The following is a 16,483-nucleotide window of genomic DNA, read 5'->3' as shown; positions in this document are numbered from 1 at the left end:
ACGTTTTCACTTCTCCTGAGTAGACAGCTAGGAGTGGAACTGTTGAGTCATGTGGTGACTTAGTCTATGTTTAACATTTTGAGGGACCGACAAACTGTTTTCCAAAGTGGCTGAACCATTTTACATTCCCCCAGCAGCATACGAGGGTTCCAATTTCTCCACATCCTCACTAACACTTGTTATTGTCTGCCTTTTTTATTTCAGCCATCCTAGTGGGTGTGAAGTGGTATCTCACTGTGGTTTTGATTCGCATTTCCTTAATGACTAACGATGCTGAGCATCTCTTCATGTACTTATTGCTCATTTATACGTTCTTTAGAGAAATCTCTGTTCAAATCTTTTGCCCATTTTTTAAATTGGGTCTCCATCTGGTTATTGTGAGGCCTATTTTTCTTTGCCTTCAGAAGTCACCCAGAAATTTCATTTTATTTGCCTCTGGTTACTTTTCCACCATATCCCTGGTCCTGTTGGATTTTGTTCCCACCCAACTGCCTATGATTTTCACAACTGTAGGATCATAGAATCATAGAATTAGACTCATAGAGGCCCAAATAAATGTCTGGTGCAATGTTTGGCACAGAGAAAGAACTCAGGAAATGTTTGCTGATTGCATGGAATGAATGAATGTATGGAATTCAATAAGAAAATCACAATCTTTTAAGAAGAAAGGAACCTTGAAGTAACCTAGTCTAGGATAATAAAAAGGCAGCACTGCACTGCCCCTCTTAACTCCCTGGCCATGGCAGACAATCATTAATGGATCACAGCACTGTTTTGGGGGTTTTTTTTGCTGAGGAAGATTGGCAAGCTAACATCTGTGCCAAGCTTCCTCTATTTTGTATGTGGGTCACCACCACAGCATGGCTGCCAACAAGTGGTGTTGGTCTGTGCGGGGAACTGAACCTGGGCCACCGAAGTGGAGCGCCCTGAACTTACCCACTAGGCACGGGGTGGCTGTCACAGCCCTGTTTTAAACTAAAGCCTGGAGGGGGCTCACAATCCTCAACACAGAGCTCTGGGCAGCCACTGCCAATAGATCAGAGCTGACATGAGAGGAAATTTATTTGCCATCGTTGTCAGATTTTAAAACTGAAGTTCAGAGAAGGGTTACAAATGTGACATTTTCAAAACCCAGCCTGCCTCCAAAGCCAGCACCCCTTTCACGATGCCCTACACTGAAGCACTTTTCCAGCACCAAGACACAGGGCTTCTAAATCGCCCATCTTCGGCTTGGCAGTGGCACTTTCAGAACGGGCTCTTCTCTGGGTTCCCAGGTGCTGGCTGGTAGCCCAGTGCTGTTCCTTCCTGTTGGGACACAGTCAGTCCCAAACAGCCCCAAACAGCACCCCCAGCCACCAAATTGACCTCCAGGGCCAGCCCCCGCCCCCACTAATGCTTGGTGATTCCCGCCCATTCAAGAATGTGCTCTCTGCACGTGAGTCTCGTCACAGTTCCACTCCCTTGTCAGCTGAGCCCCTCTCCCTGCCTGTTGACCCTGGTGCGAGGCCAGGCCTAACTAGTGCTGGCAGAGGCATGGCCAGCCCTGGCCCCTCCAGGACACTGACCTCCAAGAGAGCAGACGCTGGCAGCCTTAGTCACCCCACACCCCTGGGGGTGCAGAGTGCAGAGGCGGAAGCCGGGGCTGTCACAGAGAGCATGGCCCGCCCCTTCCTGCCCCGCCCCCAAAATCCCTTCACTCGCCTTCTCCTTCATCTTCTCGATCTTCTTCACGGAGCTGCGGCGCTGCGGCCGGTCCTCGTGCCGGAGCAGGTTCATGCTGAGGTCTCCCGATTTGTTGAACTGCTTCTCCTCCTGCTTCTCGGCCTCCTTCAGCTTGCTTTCCGCACTGATGCTCTCCGCGTGGTACATGTGGTAGGTTTTCATGACCTGGGGACACACAGTGTGGGAAATCAGCAGCCCCTGATGGCCCAGCGTGGGCGGCCGCGCGCTCCCAGCTCCGTCCCTGCCCTCTTCGCCCCACACGCTCTGAGCTCCCGCAGTTCCTGACTTGCACAGGCTCTCTGAGGACTGGAAATGATCATGATCATCACAGCAGCTTCATCATCATCATCATCATCATCATCATCATCATCATCATCATCACCACCACGATCACCACCACCACCGTCATGAAATCCTTACTATGTGCCAGGAATTTAAAGAGGTAATTAAAAAGGGCAACCACAGCCCCCTGGACATTTTGGGGTCTCAGAGGTAATATGGCAAACTTGGCCCTTCCGCAGCTGCCCTTTCTAACCCTGTTGGCAATGAGTGTGTCCTTCTCCCCCTCCCCCCAGTGTCACGGGGAAAGACCCTGCTCAGGTCTTCATGGGACTTCCATGGGAAAATCCTTGTTTCTCACATACCAATCGTTTTCTCAGCTGTTTCCTTAAGTAAAATGGGCTAAAATGGCTCTGTCTCCAAAAGGAGTATTATTGGGTAACCTAATAGATATTCCAGAATATTATATTCTAACCTATAGATATTCGTCTATATTAAGGAAATAAACCCATCCTTGGCTATTAAATGAGTTCCTATAAAGCAAATTGCACTTTGCTACTCTACTTCCATAATAAAAGCTGGATATTCTTATAACAAGGGGGTTTGTTGTTTTTTTTTTTTTAAAGGATTGACACCTGGGCTAACAACTGTTGCCAATCTTTTTTTTTTTTTTTTTTCCTGCTTTATCTCCCCAACCCCCACCCCCACACACAGTTGTATATCTTAGTTGCAGGTCCTTCTAGTTGTGGGATGTGGGATGCCGCCTCAACGTGGCCTGACGAGTGGTGCCATGTCCGCGCTCAGGATCTGAACCCTGGGCCGCCGCAGCGGAGCGCGCAAACTTATCCACTCGGCCACGGAGCCAGCCCCACAAGGGGGTTTTTGAGTCAGAAGAAATCCTAGATGTCATCTAATCCAACTGCCAAGTTTTACAAACAGGGAAACTGAGGCCCAGAAGGGCAAAGTGGTTCATCCAAGGTCATACAGTATTATCAGCACAGTCTCCAGACTTTACATCTGTGTGGCCAATCAAGATATAGAATATTTCCATCACACCAAAAATATCCCTCCTGCTCCTTTGCAGTCCATGCCCAGCCCCTACCCCAACCTCAGGCAATCACTGCTTAGCTTTCTATCACTGTAGATTGTTTTGTGTGTTCTAGAACTTCATCTACATAGAGTATAAACTCTTTTGGGTCTGTCCTCTTTCACTCATGAAATTCTCCCATATTGTTGCACATATCCCAAGTTCTTTTTTTATTGCTGAGTAATATTGTATTGCATAACTACACCATAATGTGTTTATCTGTTCATATGTTGATAGTTATCTAGGCTGTTTAGGGTTTGGGGCTATTATGAATAAAGCTGCTATGAATGTTCACGTGTAACTCTTTGTGTGGCTATATTATTTCATTTCTCTGAGGTGAATACCTAGGAGTGGAAGGGAGGATCATGGTAAGTGTGTATTTAACCAAATTAGAAATCTGGTCTCTGATTTTTAATCCACCACTTTTTCTATCATATCATACTGTTCCCTCAGTTCGTTACCATTTGCTCAGCAGACGTGAATACTTTTGGCAGCCTTAGAGCAAGCTGGCCAGTCCCACACCAACAGTGCCCTGGCTCCTGGTCCCCAACTAGGAGTACACTTTTCATCAAATTTAGGATCATCTTTCTATGCTGAGAAACACAAGGAATTTCCGGAATTCATGGCTCCTGAGACATGTTCGTTCTCTTCTCCTGTTGTTGGCATAATTACAGCAGCAATGAAGCAGAGGCTTCCACCCACGGCTGGGACGTGCTCCTGCCTAACCAGCCCCTTCAAGTCAGGGAACTTGGAATGAGTTACTGGTCAACATTATAACCTTATTCATTCTCATGTGAAGTAAGTTTATTAGAACAAGGACTTCTTCCATGACTCTTATCATTAAATCACAGCCATGATCTGTTGCTCACAAAGTTCCCTTTGCCATAAGCCAGGAGTCAATGGGAGCAACATCTGTTGTAGAGTAAGGTAGGTAAAACTGTGAACTCTGGACCCCAGTGTCTGGGCTGAATCCTGAAGCCACCACTTGCCAGCTGTGTGACCTTGGACAAGTCACGTAACCTCTCTGACCTCTGCTTCCTCATCTGTGAAACAGGGATAATAATGGCACCTACCCCTTAGGGTTGTTGTGAGGACTAAAGGAGTTAATTTTTGTAGAGCACTGAGAACAATACCTGCCACATAGTAACAGCCATGTAGGCATTAGCTGCTACTATCACCATCAGCATCAGCATCACCATCATCATCATCATCGTCCCTGATTTGGGCAGAGGGTTTAAGAACCTTGAACATACTCACTTGACTTCAGAAAAATGCTACAAACTCTAGAGAACATTAGCTAATGTGAACATTTTTATTCTATCCTATGTTTTTCCCTTCTTTTATCCTGAAAACATTCTAAAATTTCAAAACAACAAATGGGAAAAAGAATGCAATCCACTTTTCCTCGTGTGTTGGTGGAAAGACCTCTCTTCTGCATTCCACCCGTTTTTGCTCATGTGCGGTTTCCCTAAAGCCTCTAGAAACACCCTTCCTGCTGATTTTGTCCACTCTTTAGGCCAGTTCCACTCAACTTAATTCCAACAAATCACTGGACCAGAACGTGCGCCAGATAACGCATTCTCGACATCTAGTGGCCAAAAAGAATGACTGCAGGCTTAGAGACTACCAAAGCAGTTGCCTATTTTCCATCATGTTCTTTCTGCCATGGCTCCGGGAACATAAAGCAGCTGCTAAGAGCTGGGAATGCCTGCTGAATCTGTTTCCAGGGCCACCTTCCCCATTCTCGAAGCTTTTCCCTCTCCCTCTGCATTCACGGACACCACTGGTTTCTTTGCTTCTCCACCATGCTGCTAGTGGTGTTCATCTCTGAACTCCGCATCCTTTCTGGGTTCAATGATTCCTGCTAAATCCATTTTTTCTATTTCAGCTGCTGAGTTCTGCTGATCTCACCACTAATCTGTCATCCCCGTTGGGTAGTGCAGAGGAAGAGAGAGCATTTCCATTTGCAACTACATCTTCCTGTCCAATCCCCCGTGCGTCCATCCAGGTACTCACTCAAGGTCAGCATCCCAGCTAGGCGTTTTCAGCCTCACATTTTCCTTTGCCTAGTTTTCTACTCCTCTTGAACCACAGCGTGTTCTTCCTGCTCTCCAACAAGCCAAATTTCCCACTACAGTCTCTGAACCGAGTTCCAAAAATCCCACGCTTGGAGAGCACAGCCCTGATGACCCTGGGGCCCAACTCTATCTGATCCAATTGGCAATCCCTGATCCCAAGAATAACAGCGAACTTGATCGCCCAGGGTGACTTATGGCAGGCAGCTGCCACAAGAGTTTACCTGGGGACCTCTCTGAAATGAGTCTAACTATTTATACCCCGAACCCTCTAGATGTTTCCTTTATTTAATTACCTGAAACGTGGGCTTCAGCATGAAAGGTCCTTAGCTCAATAGCCTAGAACAGTCTGCTCAGTATTCCAGTCCAGGATGTGTTAAGTAATAATTAAACTTATCTATTACTTCAGAGTTTGCAAACTTTTCTGTTATCCCCAAGGGACATTTCAGTTGATCCTTACCCCCATCCTGGAGGCAGTGTGATTGCAATAACAACAATGCCACTAGCAGCTAGCACTGATTGAGCTCCTGCTACATGCCAGGCCTAGTTCTAAGCACTTTACATCTATTAACTCGTTTATTTCTCACAAAACCCTGTGAAGGAGACACCATTTCATCCCTGCTTTGCCCCTGGTGAACACCAGACAGAAAGTAGAGAGAAAAGTGCTCAGTAAGTTGCGACTGTCAAGTGACTGGCTGACAGCAGTGTGGGGGCTGGGAAGGGAGCAGAGGCCAAGTCATTGAGACCTAGTCTTCAGCTTGGGATCTCTGGAGGGCCCCTCACTGGGCTTAATGCCACGTGAGAGTTCATTTGCCAGCCCTCCAGACCCTATCAGGGAGGGGCCCTTGGAAAAAGTCTAGCACAGGCTGAGAAGGCCCCTGTAGGACAAGTAAGTTGAGACCACTGTTCTTGGAGCCACTTCAGTTTCACAGAAGCCCTCCAGAAATCTTGGTGTACTAACTTGACACTGAAGAAAACTGACGCAGAAATAGCAAGTGTATTGTCCAAAGTCACACAGCAAGCCAGGCAGAGCTGAGACTGGAGGCTGGGCCTTCGGAGCCCTGGACGTTGCCTTTTCTGGTAAATCATGCCACCTTTTGCTGTATACACTTTGCCTTTTGTATCTTCCCAAATTGTCAGATCATTAAACAGGAAAGTATTATGTGCACAGCCCGTCAGACCCTCATTTAAATGCAAAAGAAGGCAAAGGAAATCCAGAAGTTGACAGCATCAATAAAGGGACACGATAAGGATCAGCTGTTAGAAAACAGGTTCTCAGCAATGTAGTCCCTATGCACGTCCTCTGCTCCAGGGGCAGGGCCAGCCCTAGACCATCCGAGAGTTGTGTGTGCGTGAAACCTTGGGCCAATGCATGCCAAAAGCATCCCTGTAGGGAAGGAGAAGTCCCTAAATTTCAGTCTGACCACCCACACCCTGTGTGGCCTATGTTCTCTGTAGACTTTAAATTCGCTATGTTATTTATTCATTTTGCATGTTTATAAACTGTCTCATCCCAACTAGAGTGCAAAGTCCATGAGGGCCAGGATTTTGATCATGATCATATTCCCTGTATTAGAGCAGAGACTGGTACCCAGCAAGTGTCAATATATATTTGCATGAATGAATACACTGGATGGATGAATTGATGGGTGGGTGGATGGATGGATGGGTGGGTGGGTGGGTGAGTGGATGGGTGGATGGATGGATGGATGGGTGAATGGGTGGATGGGTGGGTGGGTGAGCGGATGGATGGGTGGATGGGTGAGTGGATGAGTGGATGGATGGGTGGATGGGTGGGTGGGTGGGTGGATGGATGGATGGGCAGGTGGGTGAGTGAGTAGATGGGTGGATGGGTGGGTGGGTGGGAGGATGGATGGGTGAATTAGTAAACAGATGGAAGGGACGGAGGGAGAGGAAGAGGGAGAATAAAATAGGGGAGATACAGTTATACTGCCTTTGACCTGGTGAATATATTTGGGGGTAGGGAGAGAGCTACACCTTCAATTGTTACATGTTTATTGAACAGTTCACTATGTGGAAGGTACTATACTAGGAAATACTACAATGTGGAAGACAGATAGTCTCTGCCCTCACAGACACACACTCTAGTAGGGATACAGACAAATACATAAGTGATTATCACATGCTGTAATAAATATTATGAGGGAGGTACAGACAGCTAAAAGAAGGCTTCCTGGAGTAAGTGACATCTAAACTGAACCTTGAAGGAAGAGTAGCTGTTAGCTGGGTGAACAGGGCATGGGGTGGGGGTCGGGGTAGAGTACTCCAAACAAAGGGAGCAGTGTGAGCATCAAGCCCAGGAGCAGGAGCCAAACAGGTTTGAGGAAGAGCTTACAGGTAGAAGAACCTCAGGCGTGTGTTTGAATACTAGCCAATGGAGCCGTCGCCTTATCCTGCCGCAGCTACTCCCCCTCGGTGGACATCTGTTGTTTTCCTCTGCCTAGGATCATCCAGTCCTCCTTCTGGAACAGCTTCCTGATTTTCTTTGAGGAAATCCCCAAAATTCCCCTCCACCATTCTCACACCATGCGGTTCATGAGAAACTGACATCGCCCTCCAATCTCGGGGGGTGGGCATGAGACCCAGGTCTGGCCAATCAGGACACAATATGTTAATCTGGCCACAGCGATTGGAGCTCATGATCCCACCCCGGCCAATTAGAGACAGCCCTGGGGCTTTGCCGGACACCCTCGGAAGGGCGGCTTCTCTTCCCACCAGGGGGCGCTGAGCTGATGGAAGGTGAGCTTGCAGTGGAGGGACCATCTTGTCGCGACGTGGGAGAAGCCGGCCTGATGATGAAGCCAACACAGAGAAAACCAAAACCAAAAGACGGAGAGAGACTGATTCTTAAAGGTGAGTGTAAGGGTGGATGGATGGGCGGAAGGAAGGGAGGAAGGAAAAAGAAGAAGGAAAGGGAGAGAGGAGGAAGTGAGGGAGGGAATAGGATAAAATGGAGGAGGCACAGTCCTACCGCCTTGATCTGAGGAGTCTACTGGAGGTGTGGGGGAGGACAGCTACTCCTTCAATCATTAAATATTCCTTCAGCAGTTTATTATGTGCCAGGTACTATACCAGCTGCTGGAAATGCTACTACTTGGAAGACAGGGTCTCTGGCCTCACAGAATATACACGCTCCTAGGGAGACAGACAATTAAAGAAGCTGGATCCAGCTATGCCTGAGCTACCTGCTCACATGGTTTAATAAAGTGTCATTTTTACATAAGCCAGTTTGAATCGGATTCCTGTCCTTTGTTACTGAATGAACCCCAAAAGGCAGACTTCCTTCCCTTCTAGCCTCCCCACTACCTGTATCAGTCCTAGACCCAACTGGCCAACCTCAGTATGTGACCCACAAACAGATAACACTGCCCGGCTGAGAGGGGCTGCTCCTCGCTGCTTCTCTGCTGCCCTGGGTTTTGTTCCCTCTGCCTCCAACTCCACCAGGACAGTCCACTGCTGTTCAGATGCAAATCAGACGCCACCTCTCCTCTGTTGCCCTCCAGATGCCCAGGTAGACTTCATCGCCCCACCCCACCTCACGCTGTGTCCATATCCCCACTCAGACACCTGTCACATGGTAGCCATGTCTCATGCCTGGACCTGGTGGAGGCTCAGGAAAGGTGTGCTGAGCGAGTGAGTGAGTGTCTTGGCAGGAGAGCTGAGCGAGATGAGGAGGTTGTATGGAGGGAAACCTCATCTCCCCGTTCTTCTTAAGACCACTTCCATCCCTGGATGAAACTGGGCACACCCTGGCCAGCAGGCTGTGATCGTCTGGCAGAGCCTGCCTTGCCCTGAGTCTGGGACATGCCCTCATCTCCCTCACAGGGCAGACTGGTGTGAGACAAAAGCTTGAGAGGAGCCTCAAAGTTCCTCTAGCTTCGTGCCTTCATTCCACAGGTGGGGAAATCGAGGCCCAGAGCCCAGCTAACTTGCAAGGGTCAGTGTTTCCGAAGTGTGAGATGGGAGCCACCTGTGTTAGCAAGATGATTTTTAGGTATTACCGACATGTTATTAACCCTTTTCAATTCTCTCGGAATCCTTCTGATTGTACCAGGAGGAAATGCCCAATGTGGTGCTCACATGTCTAATGCCCCTGCTGGGCACCAGTGGCAATGGGCACCACTGGGCAATGCTTTGCAGGCACCAGCAAGAATGAGCACTTTTTATTTTCATTTAACTTATGGAACTTTCTGGTTATATCAAGTTGTTTTTCATTTACTAATGTGAAATATCATTTTCTTCCAAAATAAATGTGTATAAGTAGTTTATATACATTTATATAAATAGTTGGGTGTATTTATATAAGTAGCTTTGGGGAGTAGACCTGGAGCAGGCTCTGCCACTACCCAGCTGGGTGACCTTGGGTTGACTACCTGGCCTCTCTGTGCCTAACATGGGGTAGTAATACAACCACCTTTCTCAAAGGCTTATGGTGAGGATGAAATGAGTGAAGACCTGTAAAGCATTTAGACCAGTGCCCCGCACGTGGTAAGCACCATGTAAGAGTGGAGGCTCCAGTTATTAGTGATATGAAACCATCTCCAAAATACAACCCCCAGAGCAAGTTGAAGACCAGTGGGGCCTGTTGTTCCCACTTGTGTTAAGCTGGGGAGGGCGGGATGTGTCCGGACATGTATGCTGATTGACAAAGAAAATACCTCTGCAAGGAGCGACTGCTAAGCCAGACACTAGTAACCGAGGTTATGTGGTGGGGGCGGAAGGGTCGGGCCACAGGAAACACCCTTCTCCTTGTGTACCTTTCTGTACTGTTTAATTATTGTTTTTGACTGAGTGCATTATCTATTTCTATATTTAAATATTCAGCAATTTTTTTAAAAAAAGAAAGTCCCTCTGGCTGGAACATGGAGTTTGTATAACAGAGAGCCAGCCTGGGGGACGGGAGAGCCCTCAGGAGGTGGCTGCACCTTTTCAGACAAAACATTCTTTGGGCTCGGGCTGGCCCAGTGGCAATGGGGGATGAGAGAGAGAGGAAAGATTCAGAACTCTATAGGAAAGATATTTATGCTTCATTCTTTGATAAAACGCAGTGATTTAGCACTGATGTTTGTCAGGCATGGGCTACACTCTCTGCCACTCGCTCTTCTCAGAACAATCCAGACAGATGAGTTGGTAACATCCCCACATTCTAGGGAGGGGCAGAGTGTTTGACAAGTGACAGGGCTTGGAACCCAGGCTTATCCGACTCTAAAACCTCTGCTCTTTCCAGTATACAACCTCTATGAATTAGGATAGAGAGAGATTAAAAAAAAAAATGTGAGTCAATTTAAAGAAAAATATTAACTAAATGACAGAGGGCCCAATGACAAGATGACACCATGGTGGTTACACCTGAATGGAGACAGACAGGAAGTCCGGGATGGAGCCGGGACCAGAACCCAGGTTTTGGGCTCAGTCTCAGGCTCTCGCCACCACCTGCATGCCTGAGGGGGTCATCAGGAGGGAGACACCTTTGCAAAATTTGCCTGGGGGCCCAGAGTGATTGCCTACGCCTGAGCCCAACACACAATCAGATCAAGGCTTGAACAAGGGAAAAGTAGAGCCCATTCATCACTCCAATTAGTGTCCCCCTGTCCCCAGCTGCTGCTGCATGTGGCCGCTCCTCCGGCCCTCTCCACATCGCCCCAACCTAGTCTCGGGGCTCCTCCTGCAGCCCTGCCTGGGAGAGCCTGGAGCAGAGCCACTGAGCACAGGGGAGGGGCCATGTGGGGAATGCTGCCACGTTTGTCAGTTCAAAACACCACAGACGCGTTTCATGACCTAGAACTATATGGAAAATCTGAACATATTTTTAGCTGAACAATGAAAAGAGAGCGGGGTTTTGTTTTGTTTTTGCCTCTTCTGAAACGATTAGCACACTGGCTACACTCTCGACCTCTGCCCTCTTTTCCTCCAGGCTAATATATGATGATCAAGGGCTATGTTACATCAGGCTGATGGAGTTCAGAGAAAAGGAGGTGAGGTGGGGTGTGTGTGTGTGTGTGTGTGTGTGTGTGCACGCGCGCACACATGCTGGCATGTTTTAGAGAAGTGGGCACCTCGAGGTGTTGAGGATGGGCAGGGAAAAGGTTTGTTGAATGAATGAACTAACAAAATGCCCAGCCCTGAAGTCTTGCATCCTCCCTGGTCCCAGATGGTGACAAGCCTTTTCCCTAGAGTGAGTGATGGATGGCCTTCAGCATTTCCTCCATCATCGCTATGCCTAGTAGTAGCCGTGAACACAACCACCACCGCCTTCTCTATCAATGTTAAAAGAAAAAAAGTGGGGCTTACTGGATAATCCTTTCTCTTTGTCATTTGTTCCTCAGTCCCTATGGTCATGCCTCTGGGGCTGGGGGAGGAGGGGGAGAATAAAGACTTATGTAACCACGCATAGTAACTAAACCGTGCTGGAAATAAATCCCTAGGAATGAAGCTGGGACTCGGGGTCTGTAATGCCCTTAGCAGCCGGGTGGCTGCAGTGGGCTGTTTGCAAAGATGGCCACGTAGCTCCTTCCGTGGCTGCAGGCATGGCCCTTTGCAAGCAACTCTCAGCACGAGGTGACGTTTACTTCTCCACCCCACAGCTCTGGCCTTGGCTCTGTGACTTGCTCTGGCCAATGAGATATTGGCAAATGTGACACAAGCAGAGGCTAGAAAACTACTTACACATTGGGATTTTCCCACTTTGGGCTCTTTTTTTTTTTTTTAATTGGCCAGAAAATTGCAGCCATGTCAGGGAGCCATGTCAGTGGCCCCAGGTGAACTGAGCCCAAATCTCCAGCACACAGAATTAGGAGCAAATAAAATTTCAGCCACTGAGTTTTGACTTGGTTTGTTATGCAGCAATTAATAACTGATACAAAGGTCTTAAGCAAGGCTTTATTTCTTTGTGCCTCAGTTTCTTTATCTGGCAAATGTGTGTTAATTAAATAATACATATAAAGTCCTAATACAGTGTGAGATCCATTCTAAGCACTCACTAAACAGCCACAGTTGCTACTATTATCCTTGTTTTGACAATAAAGAAAATGAGGTCCAAAGGCCTTAACTGACTTGGCCGAGCTGGTAGGTGGTGCAGGAGGAATTCCAACCCACGTCCGTCTGTAAGTTTGCTCTGCTTGGATCCTAGGTTGCCTCTCCTACTGGGAATTCCCTTTCTCTTCCTTTCTTCTCCTCTGCTTCTCTGATTCCTCCTCATCCAAAGGCACCAAGGTCAAAACTCACCCTTGATCATGGCCCGTCTGGAGCCATCTCTTTCCTGAAGCCTCAATCTCTCACACATGAACACACTCTCCCTCTCATTTCTTCACTCGACACATATGTACTGATCACCTACTATGTGCCAGCACTGCCACAGGCTCCAGGCACACTGTGGAGAACACGGCGCGGCCCCTACAGGGTGCACGGTCTAGGTGCCCTCCCTCCCCGGCCCCGGATCCAGCACATGCCATGCTCTGTCTTGCGTCCGTTCATATACTTTACTCTTGTCTCCTGGCCCAGATTTTAAACTCCTTCCAGGCACCACCAGTCTCTTTCATTTATTCATATACACCTCCCTCCCTCCCTCCCTGCTCTGCTTCAACAAGCACCCCGGGAACACCAAGGATGTACAAGACACTTCAAAGACCAACTCTTGAAATGTTCACAGCCCGCCGCAGTGCCTCTTGCAGCGCTAGGTCCACACCAGCCAGCCACAAATGCTCGCATTTAACTGAATTTCTGGGCAACTACTGAAGGCTCAGTGTGCAGTCAACAAATGACTGGGGGGGGGCACTGTTGGCACCCCAAAGCTCTCACTCCACTAACGGCATAAGGAGAGAGCTGGGGAGGTGCGGCCCTTCCCCCTCCACCGGTTCCGAGGCCGGCGCCAGGCTGCCCTGAGCACAGCGAGCAGCGGCCAGCCCGCCTGCCCGGCCTGGATTCTGACACCGGTGGCATTTCCGTCCAGCTGCCCTGCCCGGGGCCAGCAGGAGCAGAGGCACGTGGAGCACCTGCTGGATTGGGATCACTGCGCTGGGCACCAGCACCGCCCTCCTGATCCCTGATCCCTGGCCTGCCCTGTCCAGTCCACACCGGAGAATGGTTCTATCACCTCCCCACTGACCCAGCTGGGAGGTGAAGTGACTTGCCCGAGGCCACACAGCTGGATTCAAACTGAGTCTTAGCCTTAAGTGTTTCTCAGCAGGCTCTGACTCCAGAGAGTTTACAGGCCAACTGGGGAGATAGGGTGTAGACAATAAAGATACTACAAGGTTTTTTTTTAACTGACATAATTCGAAGCCCATAGGTGATGGCTTCCTAGAGGTGGTGGAGTTTGGTCTGGGTGTGAAAAATGAGTATGACCCAGACAGGCAGAGGAGGAAGAGGCGGTTGTAGCTGGGGGAATGGCAGGGGGAATGGCAGGGGACAAGAGCCGAGGGGGAGGTATTGGGGTAAGCTGAGAGCATCCAGAAGAGGAGCCCAGCTGGAGCCCAGAGGAAAGGTTAGAGACCTGGGTGGGAGCAGCTCAGGGGCCCCGGGAGGTGGACCCAGGTGTTGGAACTCCGTGGAGGAGAGTGATCCATTCAAAGGGGTGCCTGAGGAACAGAAAAAGGACCTAGATTGGGGAACGCCTGGTCTTGCCAAATCCTCTGCAGATCCTGAGGAGGAAAACCCCACGTCACCAGCCTTGCACATTCATCACTGCCCCTCCCCCACTGTGGCCCGTTACACACTCGGCACAGGAGGTGTAAAAGGTGATGAGAGTGATATAAGACCTCTGATACACTCTGCCTTTTTGCTCTCTCTGTTCGAAGCATGGTTTACATGTCTGAGCTCCTTTCATCCTCACGAGGGTGTGCAACAAGTAGCTAGTATTATTTCTATTTAACAACTGGATTCGAACCCAGGTCTCTGCCTTTAAACCTCCAGGCGATTCTCCCCCACAATGCCCAGCTGACTCAAAGTCACGTGTGTTCTCAAGCAGCAATTCTCCTTTACCTGAAGCAACAGCCCCGCTAAAAACTGTCCAGGACTCACGTTTTGCTCCTCAACTTGGAATCATAGAAATGTGAGTTTCAACTTTCATCAATTCACTTCTAGGAACTCTCACCCCCATTTTACTGATTGGGAGACTGAGGCCCAGAAAGGCAAATACCTTGCCCAAAGCTCCGTAGCTGGCTGGAGTCTGAGGCAGGCTTCTGACCTGAGGTCCAGGCTCTTGGGCAAAGGCTCTTGGCCCCTGAGGAGTCCACTGTCTGCTGGCCACACAGGACATGAATGTGGAAAGATAGTAATAGCGAAGAGAGGGGCCGTCTCTCAGCCTGCTCTTCTTTCCCGTCATACCAGAGATTTTCAAATACAATTTTAGCAGAGAACCCCCCTTTGAAATGAGGACTATTAGGAACCCCCACTTATTTCAGACATAATGGCTTTACTCTACTCTGACTGTCTTAGGGGTGAAGGGCCTGGAGCTCTCTCTGCTGGGGCTGCCCAGCTCTGCTCCCCCAGGCTCGCTGGGACTCCCCACATTTTCCCCCAAGGAAGCCAAAGGCTCCTGAAGCACAGTCAGTGAATTCCTGCCTCGTAACCTGGTGTGCTTGTGTCCCGGCTCACTCGCCTTCTTGGATTCTAACCCCCTTCCCAAGTCCGGTTAGATCCCGCCTCCACATAGGTAGCAAGATCAGTTCTGGGCCAAATTGTAATGTTCTGAAATTACTCCTCAGAGATGACAAGGCATGCTCACCCCCATGACTTCACATAGTCCTCAGAACGTGGTCCATCTTGCAGATGAGAATACTAAGACCCAGACGAGCTACATGCCTGTCCAGGGTCCCACAGTCAGTGAGGACGGGCGTCAACTTCAGCCTGTCCCACCTGACTCCACCCTCCCATCCCCCTACCCGACCTCGATTTTGTGTCTTCTGCTTTGTAGCTAACACATTCCCACAGCTGGCAGGCATCTGAATCTCTCATGAACTTATACAAACTAAACATGCCCAGGGCCCCCTCCCAGAGGGACAGAACCGGAAGCAGTAATTGCAAGTCATTCCATCCGACCGTGATGACCTCGTCACTCAGGCACAAAACAGCAAAAACGCCCAGGCTCATCCCAGATCTCTGACGAGCCTTTGTCCGGCCCTGGGCACTGAGGAAGGGGACCCGACCCCAAACAGCAGCAGAGTCTGAGCAGGACTTACCGTGTAGAGCTCATTGGTGACCTTCAGGAGCTCCTCATGCATCTGCAGGCCAATCTCCTTGCTCTGGAATATGGAAGAACAAATGTCAGAGGGGGAGAAGGTCGCCAGTTGCAATGACCAATTTCCTTTCAACACAGAAAGGGCAGCAATACTCTGGGTGGGGAAGGGGTGTAGAAATCCACATACACCTCAGGGATCTAGACTTGAATTCCTCAACTCGTGTCTATGAAATGCACTCACAGAGAGCGGCTCCTTGCAAAGGGAACCCCCTGGCCATGTAAGTTGGGGAACCCTAACATCAGCTTCCTACATGGGTGATTCACAGACATCACCAGAGTAAAGACTCTGAGAAGCCCCACAGCCAATCAACTTGCTCATCTTTCTTTAATTCTGTGGGTCCTAAGCTGATGTGACCAGAGTATGTGTCCCTAGGTCAGTACTCATGAACATCTCATGAGAGTGGGGTTCCACAGACCACATTTTGAGAAATGATGATCTTGCATCTCAATTCATGGTGAGCAGTACAGGTTCACAGGCGGCCCCTGGAGCACGAGGCAGGAGATCAAGCTGACTGGTCACATGCCTTGAGCCTTAGTTCACACATCTATAAAATAAAAAGCTTAAACTAACGCATCACTTCCCAAAATGGTCTGGGGGTCACTGCTGTGCGCTACGCTAAAAAAGAGGCAGAGGTTTCTGTGACCAAATGCGTTTGGGAAAAGCTGGCTGAACAAAGGCAGACAGGCTTTCTCACTGCAAGACTTCTCATCAGCTCTTGCACCCTCACGGGCATGGACTTGTAAGGCGGCTTGTCATGTGCAGTGTCGCTGACCTCAACACTCACCCACAAGGTGGCTTACATGTTTAGGATATTGAGGGATGCAATTCAGAAAACAAGGAACGAATTATCTCCAGGTTCCACCCAGCCTGAAGAGTCTAGGATTCTCCATTACTTTATGTGTTATTATTATTATTATTATTATTTTGGTAAATAGTCTCGCTGTTTGCCCGGACCATCACGTGAAGTTTCTGTATTGAAAATCGGAGCCCTGATGTCTGCACCCTGAGAACTTAGTCATCCCACCCTCCCTTTCAGCTCCCTCAGCCTCAAGCATGACCAG

General features: G+C 49.0%; 1 protein-coding gene across 4 annotated transcripts in view; it reads right to left on the bottom strand.

Annotated features, from left to right (window-relative positions):
• Positions 1 to 16,483, bottom strand: part of SRGAP3 (SLIT-ROBO Rho GTPase activating protein 3) — a 245,278-nt gene that overhangs the window by 76,651 nt on the left and 152,144 nt on the right. For all 4 annotated transcript variants that reach the window (XM_046640981.1, XM_046640994.1, XM_046640989.1 and 1 more), the window contains exons 4-5: positions 15,363 to 15,425; positions 1,702 to 1,887 (exon numbers count right to left, since the gene is read on the bottom strand). In XM_046640981.1, the coding sequence (XP_046496937.1) occupies positions 1,702 to 1,887; positions 15,363 to 15,425 (249 nt within the window). The remainder of the gene's footprint in view (positions 1 to 1,701; positions 1,888 to 15,362; positions 15,426 to 16,483) is intronic.

Source organism: Equus quagga, chromosome 1, assembly GCF_021613505.1.
Source record: "Equus quagga isolate Etosha38 chromosome 1, UCLA_HA_Equagga_1.0, whole genome shotgun sequence".
NCBI lineage: Eukaryota > Metazoa > Chordata > Mammalia > Perissodactyla > Equidae > Equus > Equus quagga.
Note: the sequence above shows the minus strand (reverse complement) of the source record. Positions and strands in the feature narration are given on the sequence as shown.